The following is an 18,992-nucleotide window of genomic DNA, read 5'->3' as shown; positions in this document are numbered from 1 at the left end:
CCCCTCAGGGGAAGGTGATCAAAGAGCCAACCACTGAGTTCATCTCAGAAACAGCTCCTGTTCTACATACTAGGGAACCCACTTGGACCCTGAGCTGCCATGGGCTACATCTGTGCAGCGATTCTAGACTATCTGCATGTATGGTCCTTCCTTGGAGAATCAGGCTCAGAAAAGATGCCTGGGCACAGATTTTTTGGTTCTGTTGCTCTCCTTGTGGAGCTCCTGTCCCCTCCAGGTCTTTCTGTCTACCCCTTCTTTCATAATGTTCCATGCACTTTGCCCAAAGTTTGGCTATGAGGCTCAGCATCTCCTTCGCAAGATCCAGCTTTACAACTCCTAGGCATATATCCAAAATATCCTCAAATATACAAGGAAATTTGCTCAACCATGTTCATAGCAGCTTTATTCATAATAGACAGAATCTGCAAAGAACCAAGATGTCCCTCAACGGAGGAATGGATACGGAAATTGTAGTATATTTACACAATGGAATACTACTCAGCAATAAAAACAAGGATATCATGAAATTTGTAGGCAAATACTAGGAACTAGGAAAGATCATCCAGAAGGAGAAGGATACACATAGTATATACTCACTTGTAAGTGGATATTAGACATAATATATAGGGTAAGCATACTAAAATCTGTATACCTAAAGAAGCTAAGTAAGAAGGATGACCCTGGGTAAGATGCTCAATCCTCACTCACAAATGCAAATGGGACAGACATTGGAAGAGGGAGAAAACAGGGAACAGGAAAGAATCCTGTCACACAAGGCCTCTGAAAGACTCATTCCACTAATCTTAATTCTATTATTTTATAGACTTATGCCAGGTACTGTTTTTCATTCATAAGCTAAAATGTGAGTTATTTCAAATTTCTGAAAATTGTGATCCTTGTTGCCAGGAACATTCAGATACAATTTACTTCTCTTTTGCCATGGTTCTACATCCATAAATGGAGCTGCATATCCATACTGAAATTCTCTGTGACTGATTCCTGACAAGAGACTCTCACCTTTCATGTTTCCACTATTAACTCCTCACCCACTTTATATTCTGCCTGAAACCACTCTTATCAGAAGGGTGGATTATGCTTGTGGCCCTCAATATGCAAGTGTAAACAGATAACACATCTAATATCAACAAATTAAAAGGTGACATATATAGAAACATCAAAGAAATTTGGTTATATGCATATTGAAAATGCCTGGTGCATATTTAATTGAATGTGCACTACTGTCAATTCAACTTTCAAACTTCACTCCTTCATAAAAATAAAAAGTTTAATGGAAATAATGTCAGTAAATACTTCATATATCCCTAGCCATATTCTAGGGACATATTCTCTTATATTCCAGATGGGAGAAACACCGAAATTTAACATAGAAAATCTTCAGATATTGCCACACCAACTCCAGTGTTGTCTGTGTAGCATGACAATGGTCGTGCTGCTAGACGGGAGATACGTTTCCCTCCGGAATAAACTCCCTGAAGGTCTCTGGCAAAGTGCTTGCCCCTGGCCACCTAAGCAAAAAGACGTACTTCGAGATTCATATGCTTCCTCAGTTGAGGGGTTGGATTAATGAGCTTTTTGTTGTTTCTCTATGATTCTTGGAATAGCACAATTAACTATTCAAGGAAACACATTTCTGATAGATTATTACAAGCTTTAGCAAGAATAGAGTGGAAGAAAAATAAAATTTTAGAAGTAATGAATCTGATTCAGTATCAGGAATTGCTTCTGGAAAATCCAGACATTATAGATAATGAAAGAGCAAGAGCTTTAGGTCTTTCTAAGAAAAATATTTCATCAGGATCTGTCAAGATAAATGCTCTGGATGTTCCCACTACAGTCATTCATGGCAGGAAGCATTACAAGATTAGAGGAAAATAGTGGGCTCCTCCTTTAGGAAAAGATAGCATGGGAAAGTACAGAACTACTGCAGAACCATTACCATACACAGGTGTTTATGATGAAGCAGGAATAAGATTGGTAAACACAGGAGGTCAGAAGGTTTTATATTATACTATGAGTTTTATGGATAGACTAGCTCGAGCATGTTCCCCTTGGTGCCTTATCTCTAAGGATTGTAAATCTTTAGAAAGACAAATGGGAGGAGTCTCCCTTGGTGCCTTATTTCTGAGGGGGATTGTAAATCTTTAGCCTACTTGGCTCAGAGGACCATAACAGCCCCTGGCTTCCCCCTTCACTGGTTAGTAACAATCAAACTGCATAAATAACCACGAGTTTGAGGTTTTATGTCCTTTGTTTGCTTTGATTAAAAGCTTTTAGGCCAAGATTTCTTGTGGGCACTGCTTTATGCCTGGTTACACTTTTGAGTTAAAATGTAAACTTTGTATTGTTGGTAAAAGTCTAAATATTCTGGGAAGTATGCCAACTTCAAGGTGTTTCTTTATGTAATCACTATAAAATTGTTAGCTTGACTTCAGTAAATCGCAGCAGATTCAAAGCCTTCTTGGTGTCGTGTCTGTCTGTCATCGCTGAACCCGTGCCTTCCTGAGTATCCAAATCCCTGATTCTCCTGCAGTTGTGGGACCCTACTGGGTTGGTCCATGGCAAGATATATTACCAAAGGACAAGAAAATATTGAGAGAACAACACAAAGATGATCTTCTTCCTCAAGTGTATAGAAATGCTTTCCAGGTTAAGAGTAAAGTCACAGAACCCAGAAGATTATACAACTTGCAAGCACTTGTGTTGAGTCAACTCTGTAATGAGACTAGACATATGGACAGAGGAATGAAGGGGATTGCCTGTCATTAAATCTTAATGTGGAAAAGACATATGAATTCTGGTATATACTTGCATAGAACAGGTTTACACTACATAATCTCTGTGATTCCAAACTTCGTATTCAAGATATTCTCTGTATACCATGATCACATCTTCTCTTGAAAGACCAGAATGTGAATTTGAAATTTACCTTTAGTGCACAAATCAACTGTGTCTCCTGTGATATTCTAATGACACTGGTCCTCATCTGCTGAATACAGACACCAGTGATATTCTGCTGGACAGACATTTAAGACCTTTTACAGTCTAAGAGTAACTATTTTTATCTGTACAATCAAATACAACTTTTAGGAAATTAACTTGAGGGTATAGGAGGTATTTTTTCAAAATCAATTATACTATGCAATATCACTGAGGAGAGATTAATTTGTGTACTTTCAAAACACAGAAAATACCAGGTTATTTTGCAGAGAGGAATGTGAAGAATGAGGTAAGGCCTGGTCCTGTCACGTTCTTCATTTAACACAATGGACTTCATTTTCAACCCAAGGATTTTGTGGAGTCCTGATGAACATCACAGATCAGAATCATAAGGAACCTACTCACATGTAGAAATGTGTGTAATGAAAAGTACAGACATACTTGGTCTTCATAGAAGTGGAAAACTTTAGTTGGCAGCTTGCATACAAAGACACTAATACATTCTTATTTAGTAAATATTCTTGTGAAGAGATTTATATTTTCCATGTGAGTTAGCATTATTCTCACCCACAATTTCTACAGCCAGCCTTTTTCTGAACACAGGTCCAAGCTTACCAGAAAGTGGCAACAAGCTGTTTCTTGGGGCTTAACAGGTGAATGGACTTACAAGCAGAGCCGCTGTCTGTCCTGAATATGTCCACAGTCATCTATCCCTAAGCAACTCAGTGAAATGGACTCTTATTTTAAACCTTTCTTCCCCCTAGAAAGAGAATCAAGTATTTGTTAATTTGCTTTTCATTATAGTTGGAATTGCTTGTAGTAAGACCCAGTTCTTCCTGTCCCAAGGCACAGCTTATGCCATGGTACACAGAACTCAACAAAGCTTGTGTTGAAGGAAGTCACTGAGTATACACTTTTTGATGGTCACAAATACCCGTACACTGGTCTTTTTCTGATTAGTGAGTATTTTGTTGTAGAGGTATATGATGGATTTTAAAGGCATAGCATTTTTAGAAAGCTTTCTTTCAATATTTCTACAACCCTATTTAATTGAATACTAACCTTTTTGAATTGTTTATTTCCATAATTGCATATCAAAAACTAGTTAAGATTTTTTATTAAATAATTAATTTTGATAACCTTTAAAAAATGCTATAGAAATACTGTCTGACATAATATTCACATTCCATTGTTCTTTACCCTGTACTAAGAAGTCACACCAGCTTACTGCTGTTGCTCCTTCAATGAACCCACGATGTGCAAGTAACACAAAGAGGATTCTTTTTTCCAGCAACCTCATCAACTGATTACAAATGTCATCTTATCAAACATTCTGTTATCAAAAGTGCTTTTGAAAAACAATTACCTGGGAGACTAAGTCTCATTCTTTCTTCACACTTTTTATATCAAGTTGGTTAAGAATTTCATACACATATGCAATGTGTTCTGATTAATTTTTCTCACTCTCTCCTTTCCATCTCCTGAGAGTTCTCCTTCCCACATTCGTGATTCTTTTGTATTATTTTTATGACGGACTGAGAATTTTCTGGGGCACTTGTTATGTAAACCTGAATTTGGAATTCTTCATTGGATACTGGTGAGCTAATATGTGACCACACAACTGAAGCTAATGACTCTCTCAGATTCAGGAGAAATTAGGTGACAAGTATAAACCCTGATTCAAAATTCCTGCATGTAAGTATTTCAAAAATCCAAAACGTGAAGTAATAAAGATTTTTCACCCATCTAACATAACATCCTATAGTGAAAATACAAGCATATCATGTAACATATACTTCAGGATACACATATACACACAAACCTCAAATATATGAAATATTCACATTTACATTTGCTTTCCACCCTCAAGACATGGTGAATGTATGCATATACATAATATATATATATATATGTGCACATATGTATACACATATATGAACGAAAATTGGGAAGTAATGCTTAATGAAACCTGTAACTTCTAATTCTAATATTTCTTATTAGAAATAATGTACATTGAAAATGGAAAAATGACAACCATCTCATAAGCTTGATAATCCTCTTTTCATAATATAAATGATAATCTCAAAACAGTTTTAATTACTATTCCAATTCAACCAAAGAGGAACAAAATAGATTTTCCAAAGAGTAACAAAATAGATTAAGAAAATCAAACATTTTTTAGTTTCCATTATCTTCAAAAGTCAAAGTGAAATTCACTTGTTTCACAAACACATTGATGGAAAATGATCAGTATCGTTTATTTCAAATGAGTTGATTACTATCTTTCAAAATAAAATTAGGATTTCCAATTGTGGACTAAAGTGGAGCTGAGGAGAAATGACAAGAAAGATGGATAGACTGCTGGGCCATTCACTTAGTTTAGGCCTGCCCTGGTCAGACACTAAGTCACCCTTTTCTAGGGTGGGAGCTTACAGTGAGAAAAATGTTGAGGCTTGTTTTCTCTTATGGCTGAGAGAAAAATGTATGCATTTGGTTGTCTCCATAATGTATAGAAGAACTCTCTTTTTTGTTTCACAATTTATGAAATGAATCTTCAGGAATATTAGTTAATGACTGGAAAATTTACACCCCAAACTGAAACTGTTTTATTGATGTCTGTCCTAAAATCTATTTACATACTTATGAGAATACTCCTTAAAATATGTACTTGATGAGGTCAGGATCAATTTTATTCCTTTCAGAATAATATGAAGGCTATGATCATGGCCCCTCGAGATTATATGTCATGTGGTCCTAGAAAACACCTCCATGCTCATATGTAACAATGCAAATATATATATATTTATATAATATACATTTTATATATAAATATATATACAAATACATATATATGTATATATATATATTTATATTATGTAGCTTCAATCACAGTAGTCCTTAGCATCTGCAGAATCACCAAGCAGGACCTACATGGTACCAGCAGTTCCCCTGATGAGTGTAGGGATAGTGTCTACTTCTCATCTCTTCACACTAATTTGGAAGTTATGAGTTCAGAGGCTTACATATATGATCCCCTTTGAGCAACCAATATAATCAGTGATTTTATCTTTCATATTTTAAATAGTTTTTGAGAAAAATTTTAGTGTAGTCCACAAACTTCCAATACTCATAAGTTAGCTTCAAAACAACTATAATTGCTGACACCTCTCTCCTTTTCACGATTATTGCTATTTTTTCCTCAATTCAAACAGCAGAATCACACTTTAAATAATTCATTCTTTAAAATATGACTGAAACATTTGTGATAACAAAGTGAAAATGTGTATAGAAGAAAGTCCACTAAGCTTCAACTCTAATTCAAAGTCTGTGCTGCTGTGCAATTTTGAAAGTAAGAGAAATACCTCTCATAGGAATTGCAGACTAATTGGCTATCAATACCAAATGGTCAGTCCTGAAAAATATATATACAATTAATATTATACTGACTGAGCTGATTATGTAGTGACGAATATATATATATATATATATCCACATACATATATGTACCTTAACACACATACATTTGTGTAACAATTATTAATTAAAAAAAGAAGCTATTATTTTAAAAGAGACCAAGTAAGGGAACATGGGAGGATGTGTAATAAGAAATAAAATAGGGAAATTATGAAGTAATTATAAAGCAAAACATAACAAAAAACTATTTTATTTTTGTACAGTAAAGCCTAATCAAAGTGTAGCCTCTAATACTACGGCAGGCATGAGGGACATACTCATAGGTTATTAGTCACAAACAAAACATCATTAAACAAGGAGAGATGTAGTATGTAGTTTTTTTTTGTTTTTTTTTTTTCTTGTTCTGTCTCTTCTGAGTTTCCTGGAGTCTTGGCATAGCAAGGTCCGGTATATTCCATCGTTGGTGAACTCCTCATAGGCTTCCATGTGGGTAAATATGGATTCTCCTGGGACAAATCTCAACCTAACAGAACAGGTATTCAGTGGATAATTACAAGATTGATATCCATACTAAATTTCAAAGGGTGCATAGTTTTAAAACATGGGCTCAATTTGCAAGAGAAGTCATTTTCCTTGCCTCTGGCAAAAGCGACATATGGCACTCCACCAACCTGTGATATCAGGATATCAGCCACCAATGCTGGCCTCCAGGTCAACTGAAGGGGAAGTAAAAGTACTTGTTATACATCTCAGAACCCACACCTGTATTCCTGTTACTTCCCAAACAAGCCTACACTCTGCTAACTCCCAAAATATTCAAGCAAACTATTTCTTTATAAAGACAGTTTCTTTACTTGTCTGAGCTATCTCCACTTTCCTGTCTTAATATTGTTTCTTTTCTCATAGACAGCTTGGTCACATGAAATTTTTTTTTCTCCCCCAAGGTCTGAACTTTTCTAGAATCCTCTGAACATTTTTCATCTTTTATCCATAATAAAATTCTTTCCTATAATCATCTAAGATTTGGTGTTTTATTCCTGTTAACTAGATCATACAACTGAACATTTAAAATGTATCTGTACTTAAGTGACTATTACTCTGCTAAAAACAAGGAATGTATACAGAGATCCAATAGCTTTTAGTTAGAAAACACTTAATGAAATGAATGAAAGTGTCAAAAGAAAGATAGCAGCCAATGGTCTTCAATACACACATAAATGAAACGTATATAATGTAAAGGGATATGTTAAAAATAGTACCAATTCAGTTTCATGATAACAGAATTGAAAGTAAAAGAGCATGTTTGGAAAACAGTTCTTGTCTAGTCTGAATCTATATCAAAATACTGAGATTTAGGTTTCAAAGAACGTAAAATATGTCAGAAACAATGAAAGTCTGTTGAAAACCAGAGAGCTTTTGAGATTTTAAAGTTGAAATCTGATACAAACTTAAAACAAATACTTGTATTCAGGATGAGTTCCATAATTAGACGGTATACAGAATAGTCCTCACTCATAACTTGGTCAGATATAGTTTTGAAGATATACAAACACCTTTCTCCTTTATAGCTCAAAGCATACTTCAGGTATTTTTTCCTTTCTTTTGGGGAATGGTACTAAATTGTAATATGAGTAGCTTTTCAAGAAGCTGGGTTTACGTAATCTGAATGAATCAAGACATAATATTTCCTGAAGCCATTAGTCTATCATGAGAACCATAATAGTAATTTCAAAATACCTTTACAGTGGAGCCTGGAATGGAGAACCTTTTACTGGGCACAAATTAAGCTTTTCTCTTCTGTCACTAACCAAAAACAGCTACAGTAGTTTTAAGATGAACTACTGAAGTGTACACATTCTGTAGTAGTCAGGGGGAGAAACCACTGTAATGTCAACATTCCAAGGCTCATGCCATAACTGACAAAGTGACACCTGCATTTCATTTCTTTCAAACTGTTGGCTTTAAAACAGTGATTTCAAAAAATTCTTGAACCACGTGTTTGGATTGACATTTTCACAACCATATGTGTGTGTATGTGTGTATGAAAGATATATGATAGAGATGATAGATATATGATTGATGTTAGATAGGATAACTGTAAAAATATGTGCGCAAAAATAAAAGAAATACTTGTATAAATAATTGTGATAGACTAGGGTCAAATAGAAGGGGAGGAGGAACTTTCCTATCAGTGCACTAGGGGAGGGGAATAGGGGGAGATAAGAGGAGGGTGGGATTGGGAGAAGATGAGGGAGGAGGCCACAGCTGCAACAAATTTGAAAAAATTGTAATAAATGATAATAAAAATGAATATTAAAAATCAGTAATGTAAAAAAACTCATGAAATTTATATTCATCTCCAAAGATTATCAATTCCTAATTCTTTTAACCTGTTAAACGACTAGGTGAAAAAAGGCAGCATGCAAAATCATTAAGACTGTGAACCTTGGAGTCTAACCTATGCAAAAATTATAGCATATTTTAAAGATGAATGTGCTTTACTGAGATACATTTAGAAATCTTCATGCACAGAGAAGTCAGAAAGTTTTAAAGAGTGGAGAGAAATGCACATGCTTATGAGTATATAGTAAATTTTATATACTAAACCTAGAGAAACAAAGAATTGTGACTGAAACATTAGAGATACTCTGTAAGTTTCATAATAAAGAAATGAGTATACATTGGACATATAATAGTCATGGACAAATCATTCAAAATTAGAATGCCTGTCTTTAAAATGATTGTATTTTGGTGATAGTAATAACTTTTGCCTTCTGCACAGTGTGTAATTGCACTAATATGTGTAATTATACACTTCTAATTAAGATAGCAAAACTCTACCAGACTGTTAGGTTCTTCATTAAGATATTCTGCTGAATAATTATGATTTTAAATTTGACACATTTGAGTATGGGAAATAAAAACACATCAGAAGGAAATCTCTATAGTGCCACGTGGTAACCAACCCCATTATTTTCAAAATAGTAATAAATATGTGCAAAGAAAGTAATCGGGCTTTCCTAATAGTATAAACTATTTAGGTCCCAGGGAGTGCAATTAACCAAAAATGCCAGTCCTGGACCTACTCAACATGCATTTTCAAAGGAATTCTGGTGATTAGAAAGAAACAAGCAAAAAACAAACAAACACACATACCAAAAATAGCATTCATCAAGAATTTGTGCAAAAGTTCTGGCCCAGCAAAATAGCCATTTTCCTTGCTCCAACAAAAGGGACAAATCGCTCTCTATTGACCTGTAGCTCCTATGAAGATATCAACACCCATGGTGGCCTCCAGGTTCCTTGAAGGGGAAGTAAATGGACTTGTTATACATCTCAAAACACATGTCTAGATTCCTGTGCCTTCCCAAAGAGCCTCATCTCTTTCTGCACTATCCTAATTTTCTGCATAGTCTAGAAATACCCTGATTTTTTTACACAAATTAATTTATTTATAAATTTCATATCTTCATCCCAGGCCCCGTCCCTTCTCTCCTCACAGTCCCACCATCACTCTTCCCTCCCCCATTCCCTCTTTCTCTTCAGAGAGGCTCACTGTGTGTAACAACCCACCCTGACACATTACATGAGGTAGGACTAAGAGCTTCCTCTCACTAAGGACAGGCAAGATAGCCCAGCTAGGGGAAAGGAAACTAAGGGCAAGCAACAGAGTCAGAGACAGCCTTCAGTTCAATTGTTAGGGTCCCACATGCTGACCAAGATGCACATCTGTTACATATGTGTAGGTGGACCTAAGTCCAGCCTGTGCATTTATGAAAGCATACTTTGTCTCTGTCTAAGCTATCTCTACTTTTCTCCTAATATTCTCCATTCTCTTCTAGACAGTCTTGGTCATATCAAGTCTGCTTCGTTTTCTCTGAGCTATGAACTCTTCCAGGTGTCTCTGAACATTTTTCCTCTCTGACCCATAATAAAATTATTCCCTGTAATAATGGAGTGGCTACAATTTTAATGGTTTCTCTGTTGTTCCTGCTCATACAGTTGGAATATTTAACGTATATATTTTATTAAGTGAATATTACTATGCCTAAATCATTTCATTTCATTCAAGAAATATGTACTGACAAGCCATTGTTTTTACTTGGGAAGGAGTAAAGATCCCTGTGAATTGAACAAAGGTATTTTATAAAATATTGCCAACGCAGTTTCATGATAAAATTAAAATTAAATGAGTATGTCTAGAAAGTCATTCCTATCTAGTAGAATCAATGTTCACATACTGAGAAATATATGTTTGAAACTAGAAAGTTGTTGAATTTGGGGCTGAAATTTAAGCAGTTTCCAACAAAACTTTGTTGGCATAGTGGGTAATACAACTAGACGAAAGAGAAAATAATCTCTCATATCTTGGGCATATAGTTTTGAAGATACATAGCTATCATTCTCTTGTATATTAACTCAAAGCATACCTCTCTGTCATGATAACTTTGTTTCTTTGGGGGAATGGTACTGATTATTGCTAACGGAGTAGCTTTTCATGAGAAAACTGTTAAGAATTAGGTCACAGGCACTAGAGAACTCAAGACAGAACACTTCCTGAAACCATTAGTCTAGCATGAAAATCATAATGAGCATTTTAAAATACCTTTACATCGGAGCCTGGAATAGAGAACCTTTCAGTGGGCAAAAAATTATCCTTTTCTTTCCTGGCACTAACCAAAACGGCTACAGCAGTTTGTAGACAAACCACTGAAGTGTAAACATTCTGTAGTAGTCAGGGGGAGAAACCACAGTGATGTCAACATTCCAAGGCTCAGGCCATAACTGACAAAGTGACACCTGCATTTCAAATTTTGACTTTAAGACATTGATTTAAAAAAAATTTTGAGCCACATGTGTTTTGAAGAAATAACATATTCAAAACTGTGTGTGTGTATGCGTGTAATAGATATATGATATAGACAATAGACAGAGGATAGATGTTAGATAGAAGGATAGATAAGTATAATGATATCAGCACAACAATAGAACAGTGGACTAGGGGAGCAGTGCAGGGGGAGAAGAGGGAAAAAGGGTGGGATTGGAGATGAGGGAAAGGGCCACAGCCACAATATAATTTGAATAAATTGAAATAAATAATAATGATAATATTTAAAAGACAGTAATGTAAAAATATCAGGAAATTTATATTCATCTCCAAAGATTATTAATTCCTAATTTTTTAACCTGTTAAAGGCCCAGGTAAAAAAAAAAAACAAGCAGCATGCAAAATCATTAAAACTATGAGTCTAACACATGCAAAAATCATAGAATACTTTAAAGATAAATGTGCTTTATTGAGATATGGTCAGAAAGCTTCATGCACAGAGAAGTCAGAAAGCTTGAAGGAGTGGAGAGGAGTACACATGCTTATTAGTATACAGTAAATTTTATATATTAATCCTAGATATACAAAGAATTGTAACTGAAACATGGGAGATGCTCTGTACATTTAGTAACAAAATATTTAGTATCCTTTGGACATATAACAACCATGAACAAACCATTCAAAATTAGAATTACCTGTCTGTATGGTGATTGTATTTGGTGATAGTAATGATTTTTGACTTCTGCAAAGTGTATAATTTCATTAATACATGTAATTACACAGTTCTCTTTAAGATAGCAAAATTCTACCAGACTGTGAGGTTCTTCATAAAGATGTTCTGCCAAATAATTATAAATTTAAAAATATGACATATTTGAGTATGGGAAATAAAAACACATTATAAGGAAATCTCTAAAGTGGCATGTGATAACTAAACCCATTACTTTTTAAAAGGACATAATAGGTGGGAATAGTTTAATCAGGCTCTCCTGATTACACTATTTAATTTAAATAATTTAAAAAACAAGTTTAAACTTGTTAGGTCCCACGAAGTGCAATTATCCAAAAATATCAGTCCTGGACCTGCTCAACATGCAGTATCAAAGGAATTCTGGTGATTAGAAACAAACAACAACAAAAACAGAGAAACAAATAAACACACATACCAAAAACAGTATTCATCCAGAATTAGTGAAATAGTCCTTGTCCAGCAAAATAACCATTTTTCTTGCTCTGACAAAAGGAACATACTGCTCTCTACTGACCTGTGGCTCCTATCAGGATATTAACACCCATGGTGCTTTCCAGGTTGCCTGAAGAGGGAGTAAATGTACTCATTATACACCTCAAAACACCCATCTAGATTCCTGTGCCTTCCCAAACAGCCTCATCTCTTTCTGCACTATCACAATTTTCTAAATATTCGAGAAATTACCCTTTCTTTCCACCAATTAATTAATTTATTTCATACCTTCATCACAGGCCCCCATCCCTTCTCTCCTCACAGTTCTACCATCATTATTCACTTCCCCATGACCTCATTCTCTTCAAAGAGACTCACTATGTGTACCAACCCACCCTGACATATTACATGAGGCAGAACTAAGAGCATCTGGCTAGGGGAAAGGGAACTAAGGGCAAGCATCAGAGTCAGTGAAGGCTCTCAGTCCAATTCTTAAGGGACCCACATGTTGACCAAGCTGCACACCCGCTACTTAAGTGGGGGGGGGGGGCCCTAGGTCCAGCCTGTGCATTGATGAAAGCATACTTTGTCTCTGTCTAAGCTACCTCTACTTTTCTCCTAATATTCTCTATTTTCTTTGAGACAGTCTTGGTCATATCAAGTCTGCTTCTTTTTCTCTCTGATCTGAATTCTTCCACGTGCCTCTGAACATTTTTCCTCTCTCATCCATAAAAAATTACTCACTGTAATAATGGACCAGATGCTATTTTGCTTTTTTCTCTGCTGTCCCTGCTCATACAGTTTGAATATTTAAAGTATATATTTTATAAAGTGAATATCACTATGTCCAAGACATGTTACTTTGTTTAAGGAGCCCCGGCCCTAGTGTGAGTAGCTCCTCCTCACATGCTGAGGAGGCCTTAGATGGAGGACTCCAGGGTCTGGAGAAAGCAGAGCTCTGTCAGCCCTGGAGACCTTGGCTCTCTGCCACACTGCTGTACTCCCTGGCCTCAGGGCATGTAATCTCCTTCCCCCAAGAGCTCACATCACCTCCGACTACACAGCCTTCCTCCTTTCTTTCTTTCCTCCCTCCCTACCTCCCTTCTTCCTTCCTTCCCTCTCCCTTTCTTCCCTCCCTCCATTCCTTCCTTCCCTCACTCCTTCCCTCCTCCCTTCATTCCTCCCTTTCCTCCCCTCCCACTTCTTCCCCTCACTGCCTGGTCTGGCTGGCCTGGAACTCTGTATACCAGGCTGCCTCCAACTCCATGGAGACCAATCCTCATCTGACTCCTGGAATTAAAGACATGTGTCCCTAAGTGTGGACCTTTATTTCAGGATTTATTTATATCAAATTTTTTTTTTTTTTTTTTTTTGAGACAGGGTCTCTCTACATAGCCCTGGCTGTCCTAGACTTGATCTGTAGACCAGGCTGGCCTTGAACTCACAGAGATGCCCCTGCCTCTGCCTCCTTGAGTATTGGCGTCACAGGTGTGCTATACCACCCAATTTATGTATACATGCATGTAAGCATGTATGTATGTATGTTTGTATTTTTGCATACATCACATGTGTGCCTGGTGTCTGTGGAAGGTGGAAGAGCATCAGATATCATGGGCCTGGTCGTGAGCTGCCAAGGGGGTGTTGGGAACCAAATTCTGAGGCCTAGGCGAGTGCTCTTAACTGCTAAGCCATCACTCCAGGCCCTATAATACTTTTTGTATTATCACACTTGTTGCATGTATGAGTGTGTGTGTGTTTGTGTGTTGCGTGCATGTTCTATCTTCTCGGCTCATTGCATTAGTTTTTGGTGTGTGTGGGGTAAGGTTCTATCATCTAGCTCAGGCTAGCACCAAGCTCAGAGCAATCCCTCTGCTTCAGCCTCCCAAACCTGGGCATTCCAGGACCGAGCCCATAGCCAACTGTGTAAACTGAGAAGCTGTGTCTGTGCACAGCTGTGTGGGCTGCTGGCTTCAACACGGCACCAAGCTTTCCTGATGATGAGGGTGGCTCAGAACCACCACCTACCCACCTGCCGGGGGCTGGACTCCCCTTGTCTTAGGAACTCTGGGGCCAGCTCTTCTGCCAGGCACTGTGGCAAGGTGGCTCAGTGGATAGTGCATGCATAGCCCGGGCTGCACCCCAGTGCTGCCAACTGCCACTGGAGAGTCATACCTTAAAATCCCAGATCATCATGGCCCCGTCGATGCCAGTGGTGCATAATTTTCGACTGTCCTGCTGGTCCACCTTGTAAATGGACACCTGGCTAAAGGAAGAGCGAGACCATGAGGTCCGTGGAGACAGCGAGGCCATTCCCCCAAGCCCCACACTGACAGATGGCTGGGGGTGCAGAAGGCTCCAGCTCATTTGGGGCCACATGACGAGACTCTGTCCTAGAGTGGGAGGGCTCACTCACCCAGGATGTGGCCCAGGTGGTAGGCCCAAGACTACATCAGGCCCTGGCCAGGTCCCCAAAGCCACATACACTGGGTACTGATGCTTGCGTGGAGCCCTAGCCATCTGAAGGTAGAGGCCAGAAGGTTAAAAGTTCAAGGTCAGGGGGGCTGCAGGGATGGCTCAGAGGTTGAGAGTGCTGCTCTTCCAAAGGTCCTGCGTTCGAGTCCCAGCACTCACACGGTGGCTCACAGCCATCTGGTGTCAGAGGAGAGGGAGAAGGAAAATGAGGAAGGGAGAGAGAGGGAGGGAGAGGGATGGAGAGAGAGGGAGTGAGAGAGGGAGAAAAAGGGAAAAAAGAGAGCGAGAGAGAGAGAAAGGGAGAGAGAGGGGGAAGAAAGGGATAAAGAAGGAGAGAGGCACAGAGAGGAAGGGAGAGTGGGAGAAAGAGGGAGAGAGAGAAGAGGGAGAAGGAGGTGGAAGGAGGGGAAGGGAGAGGGAGAGAGGAGAGAGGGTGAACAGAGAAGTAAGAAGTAAGGGAAAGGGGAGGAAGAGGGATACAGGAGAGAGAAGGAGAGCGAGGGAGGGGGAAGGAGAGGGAGGAGAAGGCAGCAAAAGGAAGACAGGGAAGGAGGGAGGGCGGAGGAAAGGCCACAGCCTCAGCATGGGGCTGGTAGGGACAAAACAGAGCTCAGCAGATGCAGACACAAAGAACTGCTTTCTCCTTTCAAGCTCAGAAGTGACGGGAGCATCTCAATCCACAACCCCAAAGGAAACAAACAAATAGAGAGACTCCCTACAGAGCCTTCACCCCAAGATCAGGGACACCAGGGTGAGCCAACTGTGCATACCCACATGCATAGAGATAAAATCAATTGACTTAAAAACTGAGACGGACAGGCTGAAAGAGATGGACGGATGGTCATAGCATGAGCTCACCTGCACTCCAGACTACCAACTGTGCCTAAGACCCCTAACTGTACCGGCCATCCTGCTGTACCCTGCGACCTGCTGCAGCTCCCGCTAACCCCATGGCTGAGTCCATCATATCTTCTGCTATTTGCTCTGTTCATCACTGTGCATCAGTTTACTTATTCTTTTTCTCTTTCTTGAGACGGAGTCTCATATACCTGGCTGCCCTCAGTCTTGGTCTATAACTGAGCCTCTAATCTTAGCTCCAAATGCAGTGCTGGTTTTACAGGCGTGCAGCACCTGCCGGGCTTCTGCAGTCCTGGGGGACATTAACCAGCTCAGCAAGTTGTCTACCTGCTGAGCCACATCCCAGCCCTAGCTCCTTTTCTAGAACAGGAAGTTCCCTTTATCACTGAGCTGCTCACAGGGTACTGTACTTTGCAAATAAAGGAGCCCAATGGGTACCTGTCAGTGCTGAGCAACATGCAATGCCCATTTATCCTCACCTGCATTTGAACTCATATGACCCTGCACCCAGCAAAATGTTGTTGGGGTGCCAGACTAAGCTGAGGACTGTGGAGTGAATCGGTTTCTTAATGTACTTGCTCACCCACCTGAGGAAGGAAAAAACCTAGTTTACACTGTCCTCACAGACAAAAACAGCATTTTCCAAGCCGCCCCAAAAACCCCCTCCAAATAAAACTGATGTATATGTTCACAAAAACCATTTCAATTCTGAAATACACAGGCAATCTTAGCTACATTTACCGAGGTGAGTCTTGTACGCACCATCACTTCTTACGTTCTAAGATTGTCCTTTGACTTAGGCTTGAGTAGTTTCATGGGCTCCCTACAGTGCACAGCTGCTCCTGCTGAAGGCTGGCTTGCCCTCTGTCAGGGAAGAGCCTCCTACACAGAGTTCAGGGTGGCCTCCGACTTGCTGTGAACCCCATACTGGTCTCAAAGTCAAGCTAGAATTACAGGCCTGTGCACCACACTGGCCTGAGGGGCTGACTTGCAGCTCATGTTCAGGGACTAAATCTGTGACCACAGTAAGGTCCAGTCCACCTACGACCTCTCAGTAAACACACACAGTCAACTGCTCCAAGGCAGTCAGAAGGAAATGCTTCCTACATGAATTAAGAAGACTCAGGGGCTGGAAAGGAAAGGATGGAGATGAAGGGATGAAGGAGGAAGTGGAGGGAGGAAGGAAGGAAAGGGAGATCAGCATGGCTCACCAGTCCTTTTCAGACTCAAAGTAGCAGACGGAGAAGATAAGCTGGGCTCCACTCCCCACAGCAAACTCGTTCTCCAGTGGGGACTACTTCACAAAAGTGGCGAAGTTGATCCTGAGCAAGAGCAGGGGCGGTGGCAACCTCCTCAAAGTTGTCACTTCTCCAAAGGCCCTCCTCCTTGGCCCCACAGGGGACCTGTGAGATGGCTGTGCGCCCCAACTCTCTACTTCTCCAAAGCTCTTCCTCGTTGACCCCACAGGGGACATGCAAGGTGGCCGTGCACCTTGGCTCTCCTGGAGAACCCTGGGGCTGTGGCGGTGGCAGGACAGCATCTTTAGATAGTTTCTCTTCCCTGTCCAGGTCCGTCCCCGGGGGCGCGCCTTGTATCCAGGCCTGGGCAAGCTTGGCCTCCTCCTTGTAGTCCTTCTCCTGCTTTGGGATCAGGTCAGGATTCCAGGCAGCTTGGTTCTCCAGGCCTGTAATGGGAGAATATGAGCAGAGAGAGAACGGGCCCAGCCCGGGACTCCAATGTCAGTGTCAGCACCCGTGGTCTCGGTGGGGTTGGGGGGGGCATCAATCTATAAGAACTATTTCCCTGGGCGCTTGGGGAGAGGGAGGTGTGAGGGGGTGGGAACTGGGAGATTCTGGGAAGAAGAGGAGTTCCAGAGGCAGGAGGACAGGAACTGGGGCATTCTGGGAAGGATGCTTCATCACAGCATCTGGGAGGAGACCCTGGCTCACCTGAGCCACACGGACCACAGGTCGTCAGAGAGGAGCCTCACTCACCCGGCCCGGCCGTGCTCCCGTAGTCCTCTGCGCTCTTTGCACGAGCCGTTCTGGGGATCCAAGGCCAGCTGCTGCCATTCTCCCTGGGTAGGGGATCCAGCCTCGGCCTTGAAAGTCGGGGTGCCCTGGAGGGGCGCAACATCAGTTAGTGCTCGCTTTCTCTGCTGAGAGCAAGTTGCTGGTAAGCCAAGTAACAGGGTAACAAAGCATTCCTCGTGACCTCGACTGGACTCAGGGTCCCCTGAAATGCAGCTTCGGGACTAGCCTGAGCTAGCCAGCATCTCCCAGCAGCTTTGACTGGGCTGAATGGGTGGAAGGGAGACAAGGGGAGTGCCAGCGTCCACCTCCTTCCCACTGCTAACCGGGAAACAAGGGGACCAGCCACACCCTTGCCTAGCTTTCCTGGCCCTGGACTGTGATCTTGTTCAACCCTAACACCCCAAAATAAGCCTTTCCCTCTCGGAGCCCTTGACACGGCGGCGGAAAGACTCGGTCTCGGGGCTTGGGGGGTACTCACCTACGGGGAGGCCGGGTGCAGGGCGCACGCCCAGGCCGCCGCCCCTCCCCGCTCTCGGGGCGCCGGTGGCGCACGGGGTCCCGCAGCCGGCGCGGGAGGAGGCTGAGGAACTGCTCGAAGACCAGCAGCTCCAGCATCCGCCCCTTGGAGCGCCGCTCGGGCCGCAGCCAGCGGCGGCACAGCTCCCGCCGGCGGCTCAGCGCCTCCTCCGGGCCGGGCACGTCCCCGGAGAGCAGCTGCCGGAAGCGTCTCCGGGAGGTTTCGGGGTGCCGCCAAACCCAGGGTCCTTCTCTTCCTCCTCCGCTTCTGCTTTCATCGCCAGCACCACCGCGCAGGCCGCCGCCATCGGAGCCTCCGGGGCCCCGAGACCCCGTTGAGATTCCCGGAAAGCGGGGCGCGCGGGCACCGTCTCCCCCAAAACGCCGCCACCACAGCTTACGACCCCGGCCAGCGCGCCAGTGGGAGAAAAACAAACCAGGCCGGAAGTACGTCGTCAACCCAAGCCGACCCTGGACAGAGAGAGAAAGAGGCGGCGCCTGTCTTGGGTCTCTCTACGCGCCCTGGAGGACTAAGTGGCATCTCCGCCTCCCAGCGTTTATGATGCTGGGAACAACACGCATGGCATTCTGGGATTTGTAGGCGAATCAGGGGCCACAGTCAAGACACCGAACAGGAAGGGACGAAGACTCAGGACTACGAGTAATCCCAGAATGCATCACGCCCCCTTGTCGCCATTTTTGTAGTTCTCCTTTACAATCCCAGAAGTCC

At 41.4% G+C, this 18,992-nt stretch overlaps 1 protein-coding gene across 1 annotated transcript; it reads right to left on the bottom strand.

The window, feature by feature from the left end:
• Nucleotides 1-6,606: 6,606 nt before the first annotated feature.
• LOC110544272 (zinc finger protein 394-like) lies at nt 6,607-18,940 on the bottom strand. The gene is made up of 8 exons (XM_060376244.1): nt 18,896-18,940; nt 18,225-18,775; nt 17,708-17,832; nt 16,925-17,397; nt 14,556-14,646; nt 12,466-12,513; nt 9,529-9,674; nt 6,607-7,088 (listed from the first exon to the last, which is right to left on the bottom strand). Exons 1-4 carry the CDS (start codon nt 18,938-18,940, stop codon nt 16,940-16,942), a joined length of 1,179 nt encoding a protein of 392 aa, XP_060232227.1. The 3' UTR covers nt 6,607-7,088; nt 9,529-9,674; nt 12,466-12,513; nt 14,556-14,646; nt 16,925-16,939.
• Nucleotides 18,941-18,992: the final 52 nt, after the last annotated feature.

Source organism: Meriones unguiculatus (genome assembly GCF_030254825.1).
Source record: "Meriones unguiculatus strain TT.TT164.6M chromosome 13 unlocalized genomic scaffold, Bangor_MerUng_6.1 Chr13_unordered_Scaffold_34, whole genome shotgun sequence".
NCBI classification, from domain to species: Eukaryota; Metazoa; Chordata; class Mammalia; order Rodentia; family Muridae; genus Meriones; species Meriones unguiculatus.
This window is presented reverse-complemented; position numbering and strand designations above follow the sequence as displayed.

Excerpts from the sequence above, each read along its gene's own strand:
- LOC110544272 (XM_060376244.1), bottom strand. The coding sequence starts at position 18,940 with ATGCATTCTGGGATTACTCGTAGTCCTGAGTCTTCGTCCCTTCCT. Across the intron at positions 17,833-18,224 it reads TGCACCCGGCCTCCCCGTAG|GGCACCCCGACTTTCAAGGC; the intron begins GTGAGTACCCCC and ends GCGCCCCTCCAG. Across the intron at positions 17,398-17,707 it reads CGGGAGCACGGCCGGGCCGG|GCCTGGAGAACCAAGCTGCC; the intron begins GTGAGTGAGGCT and ends CTCCCATTACAG.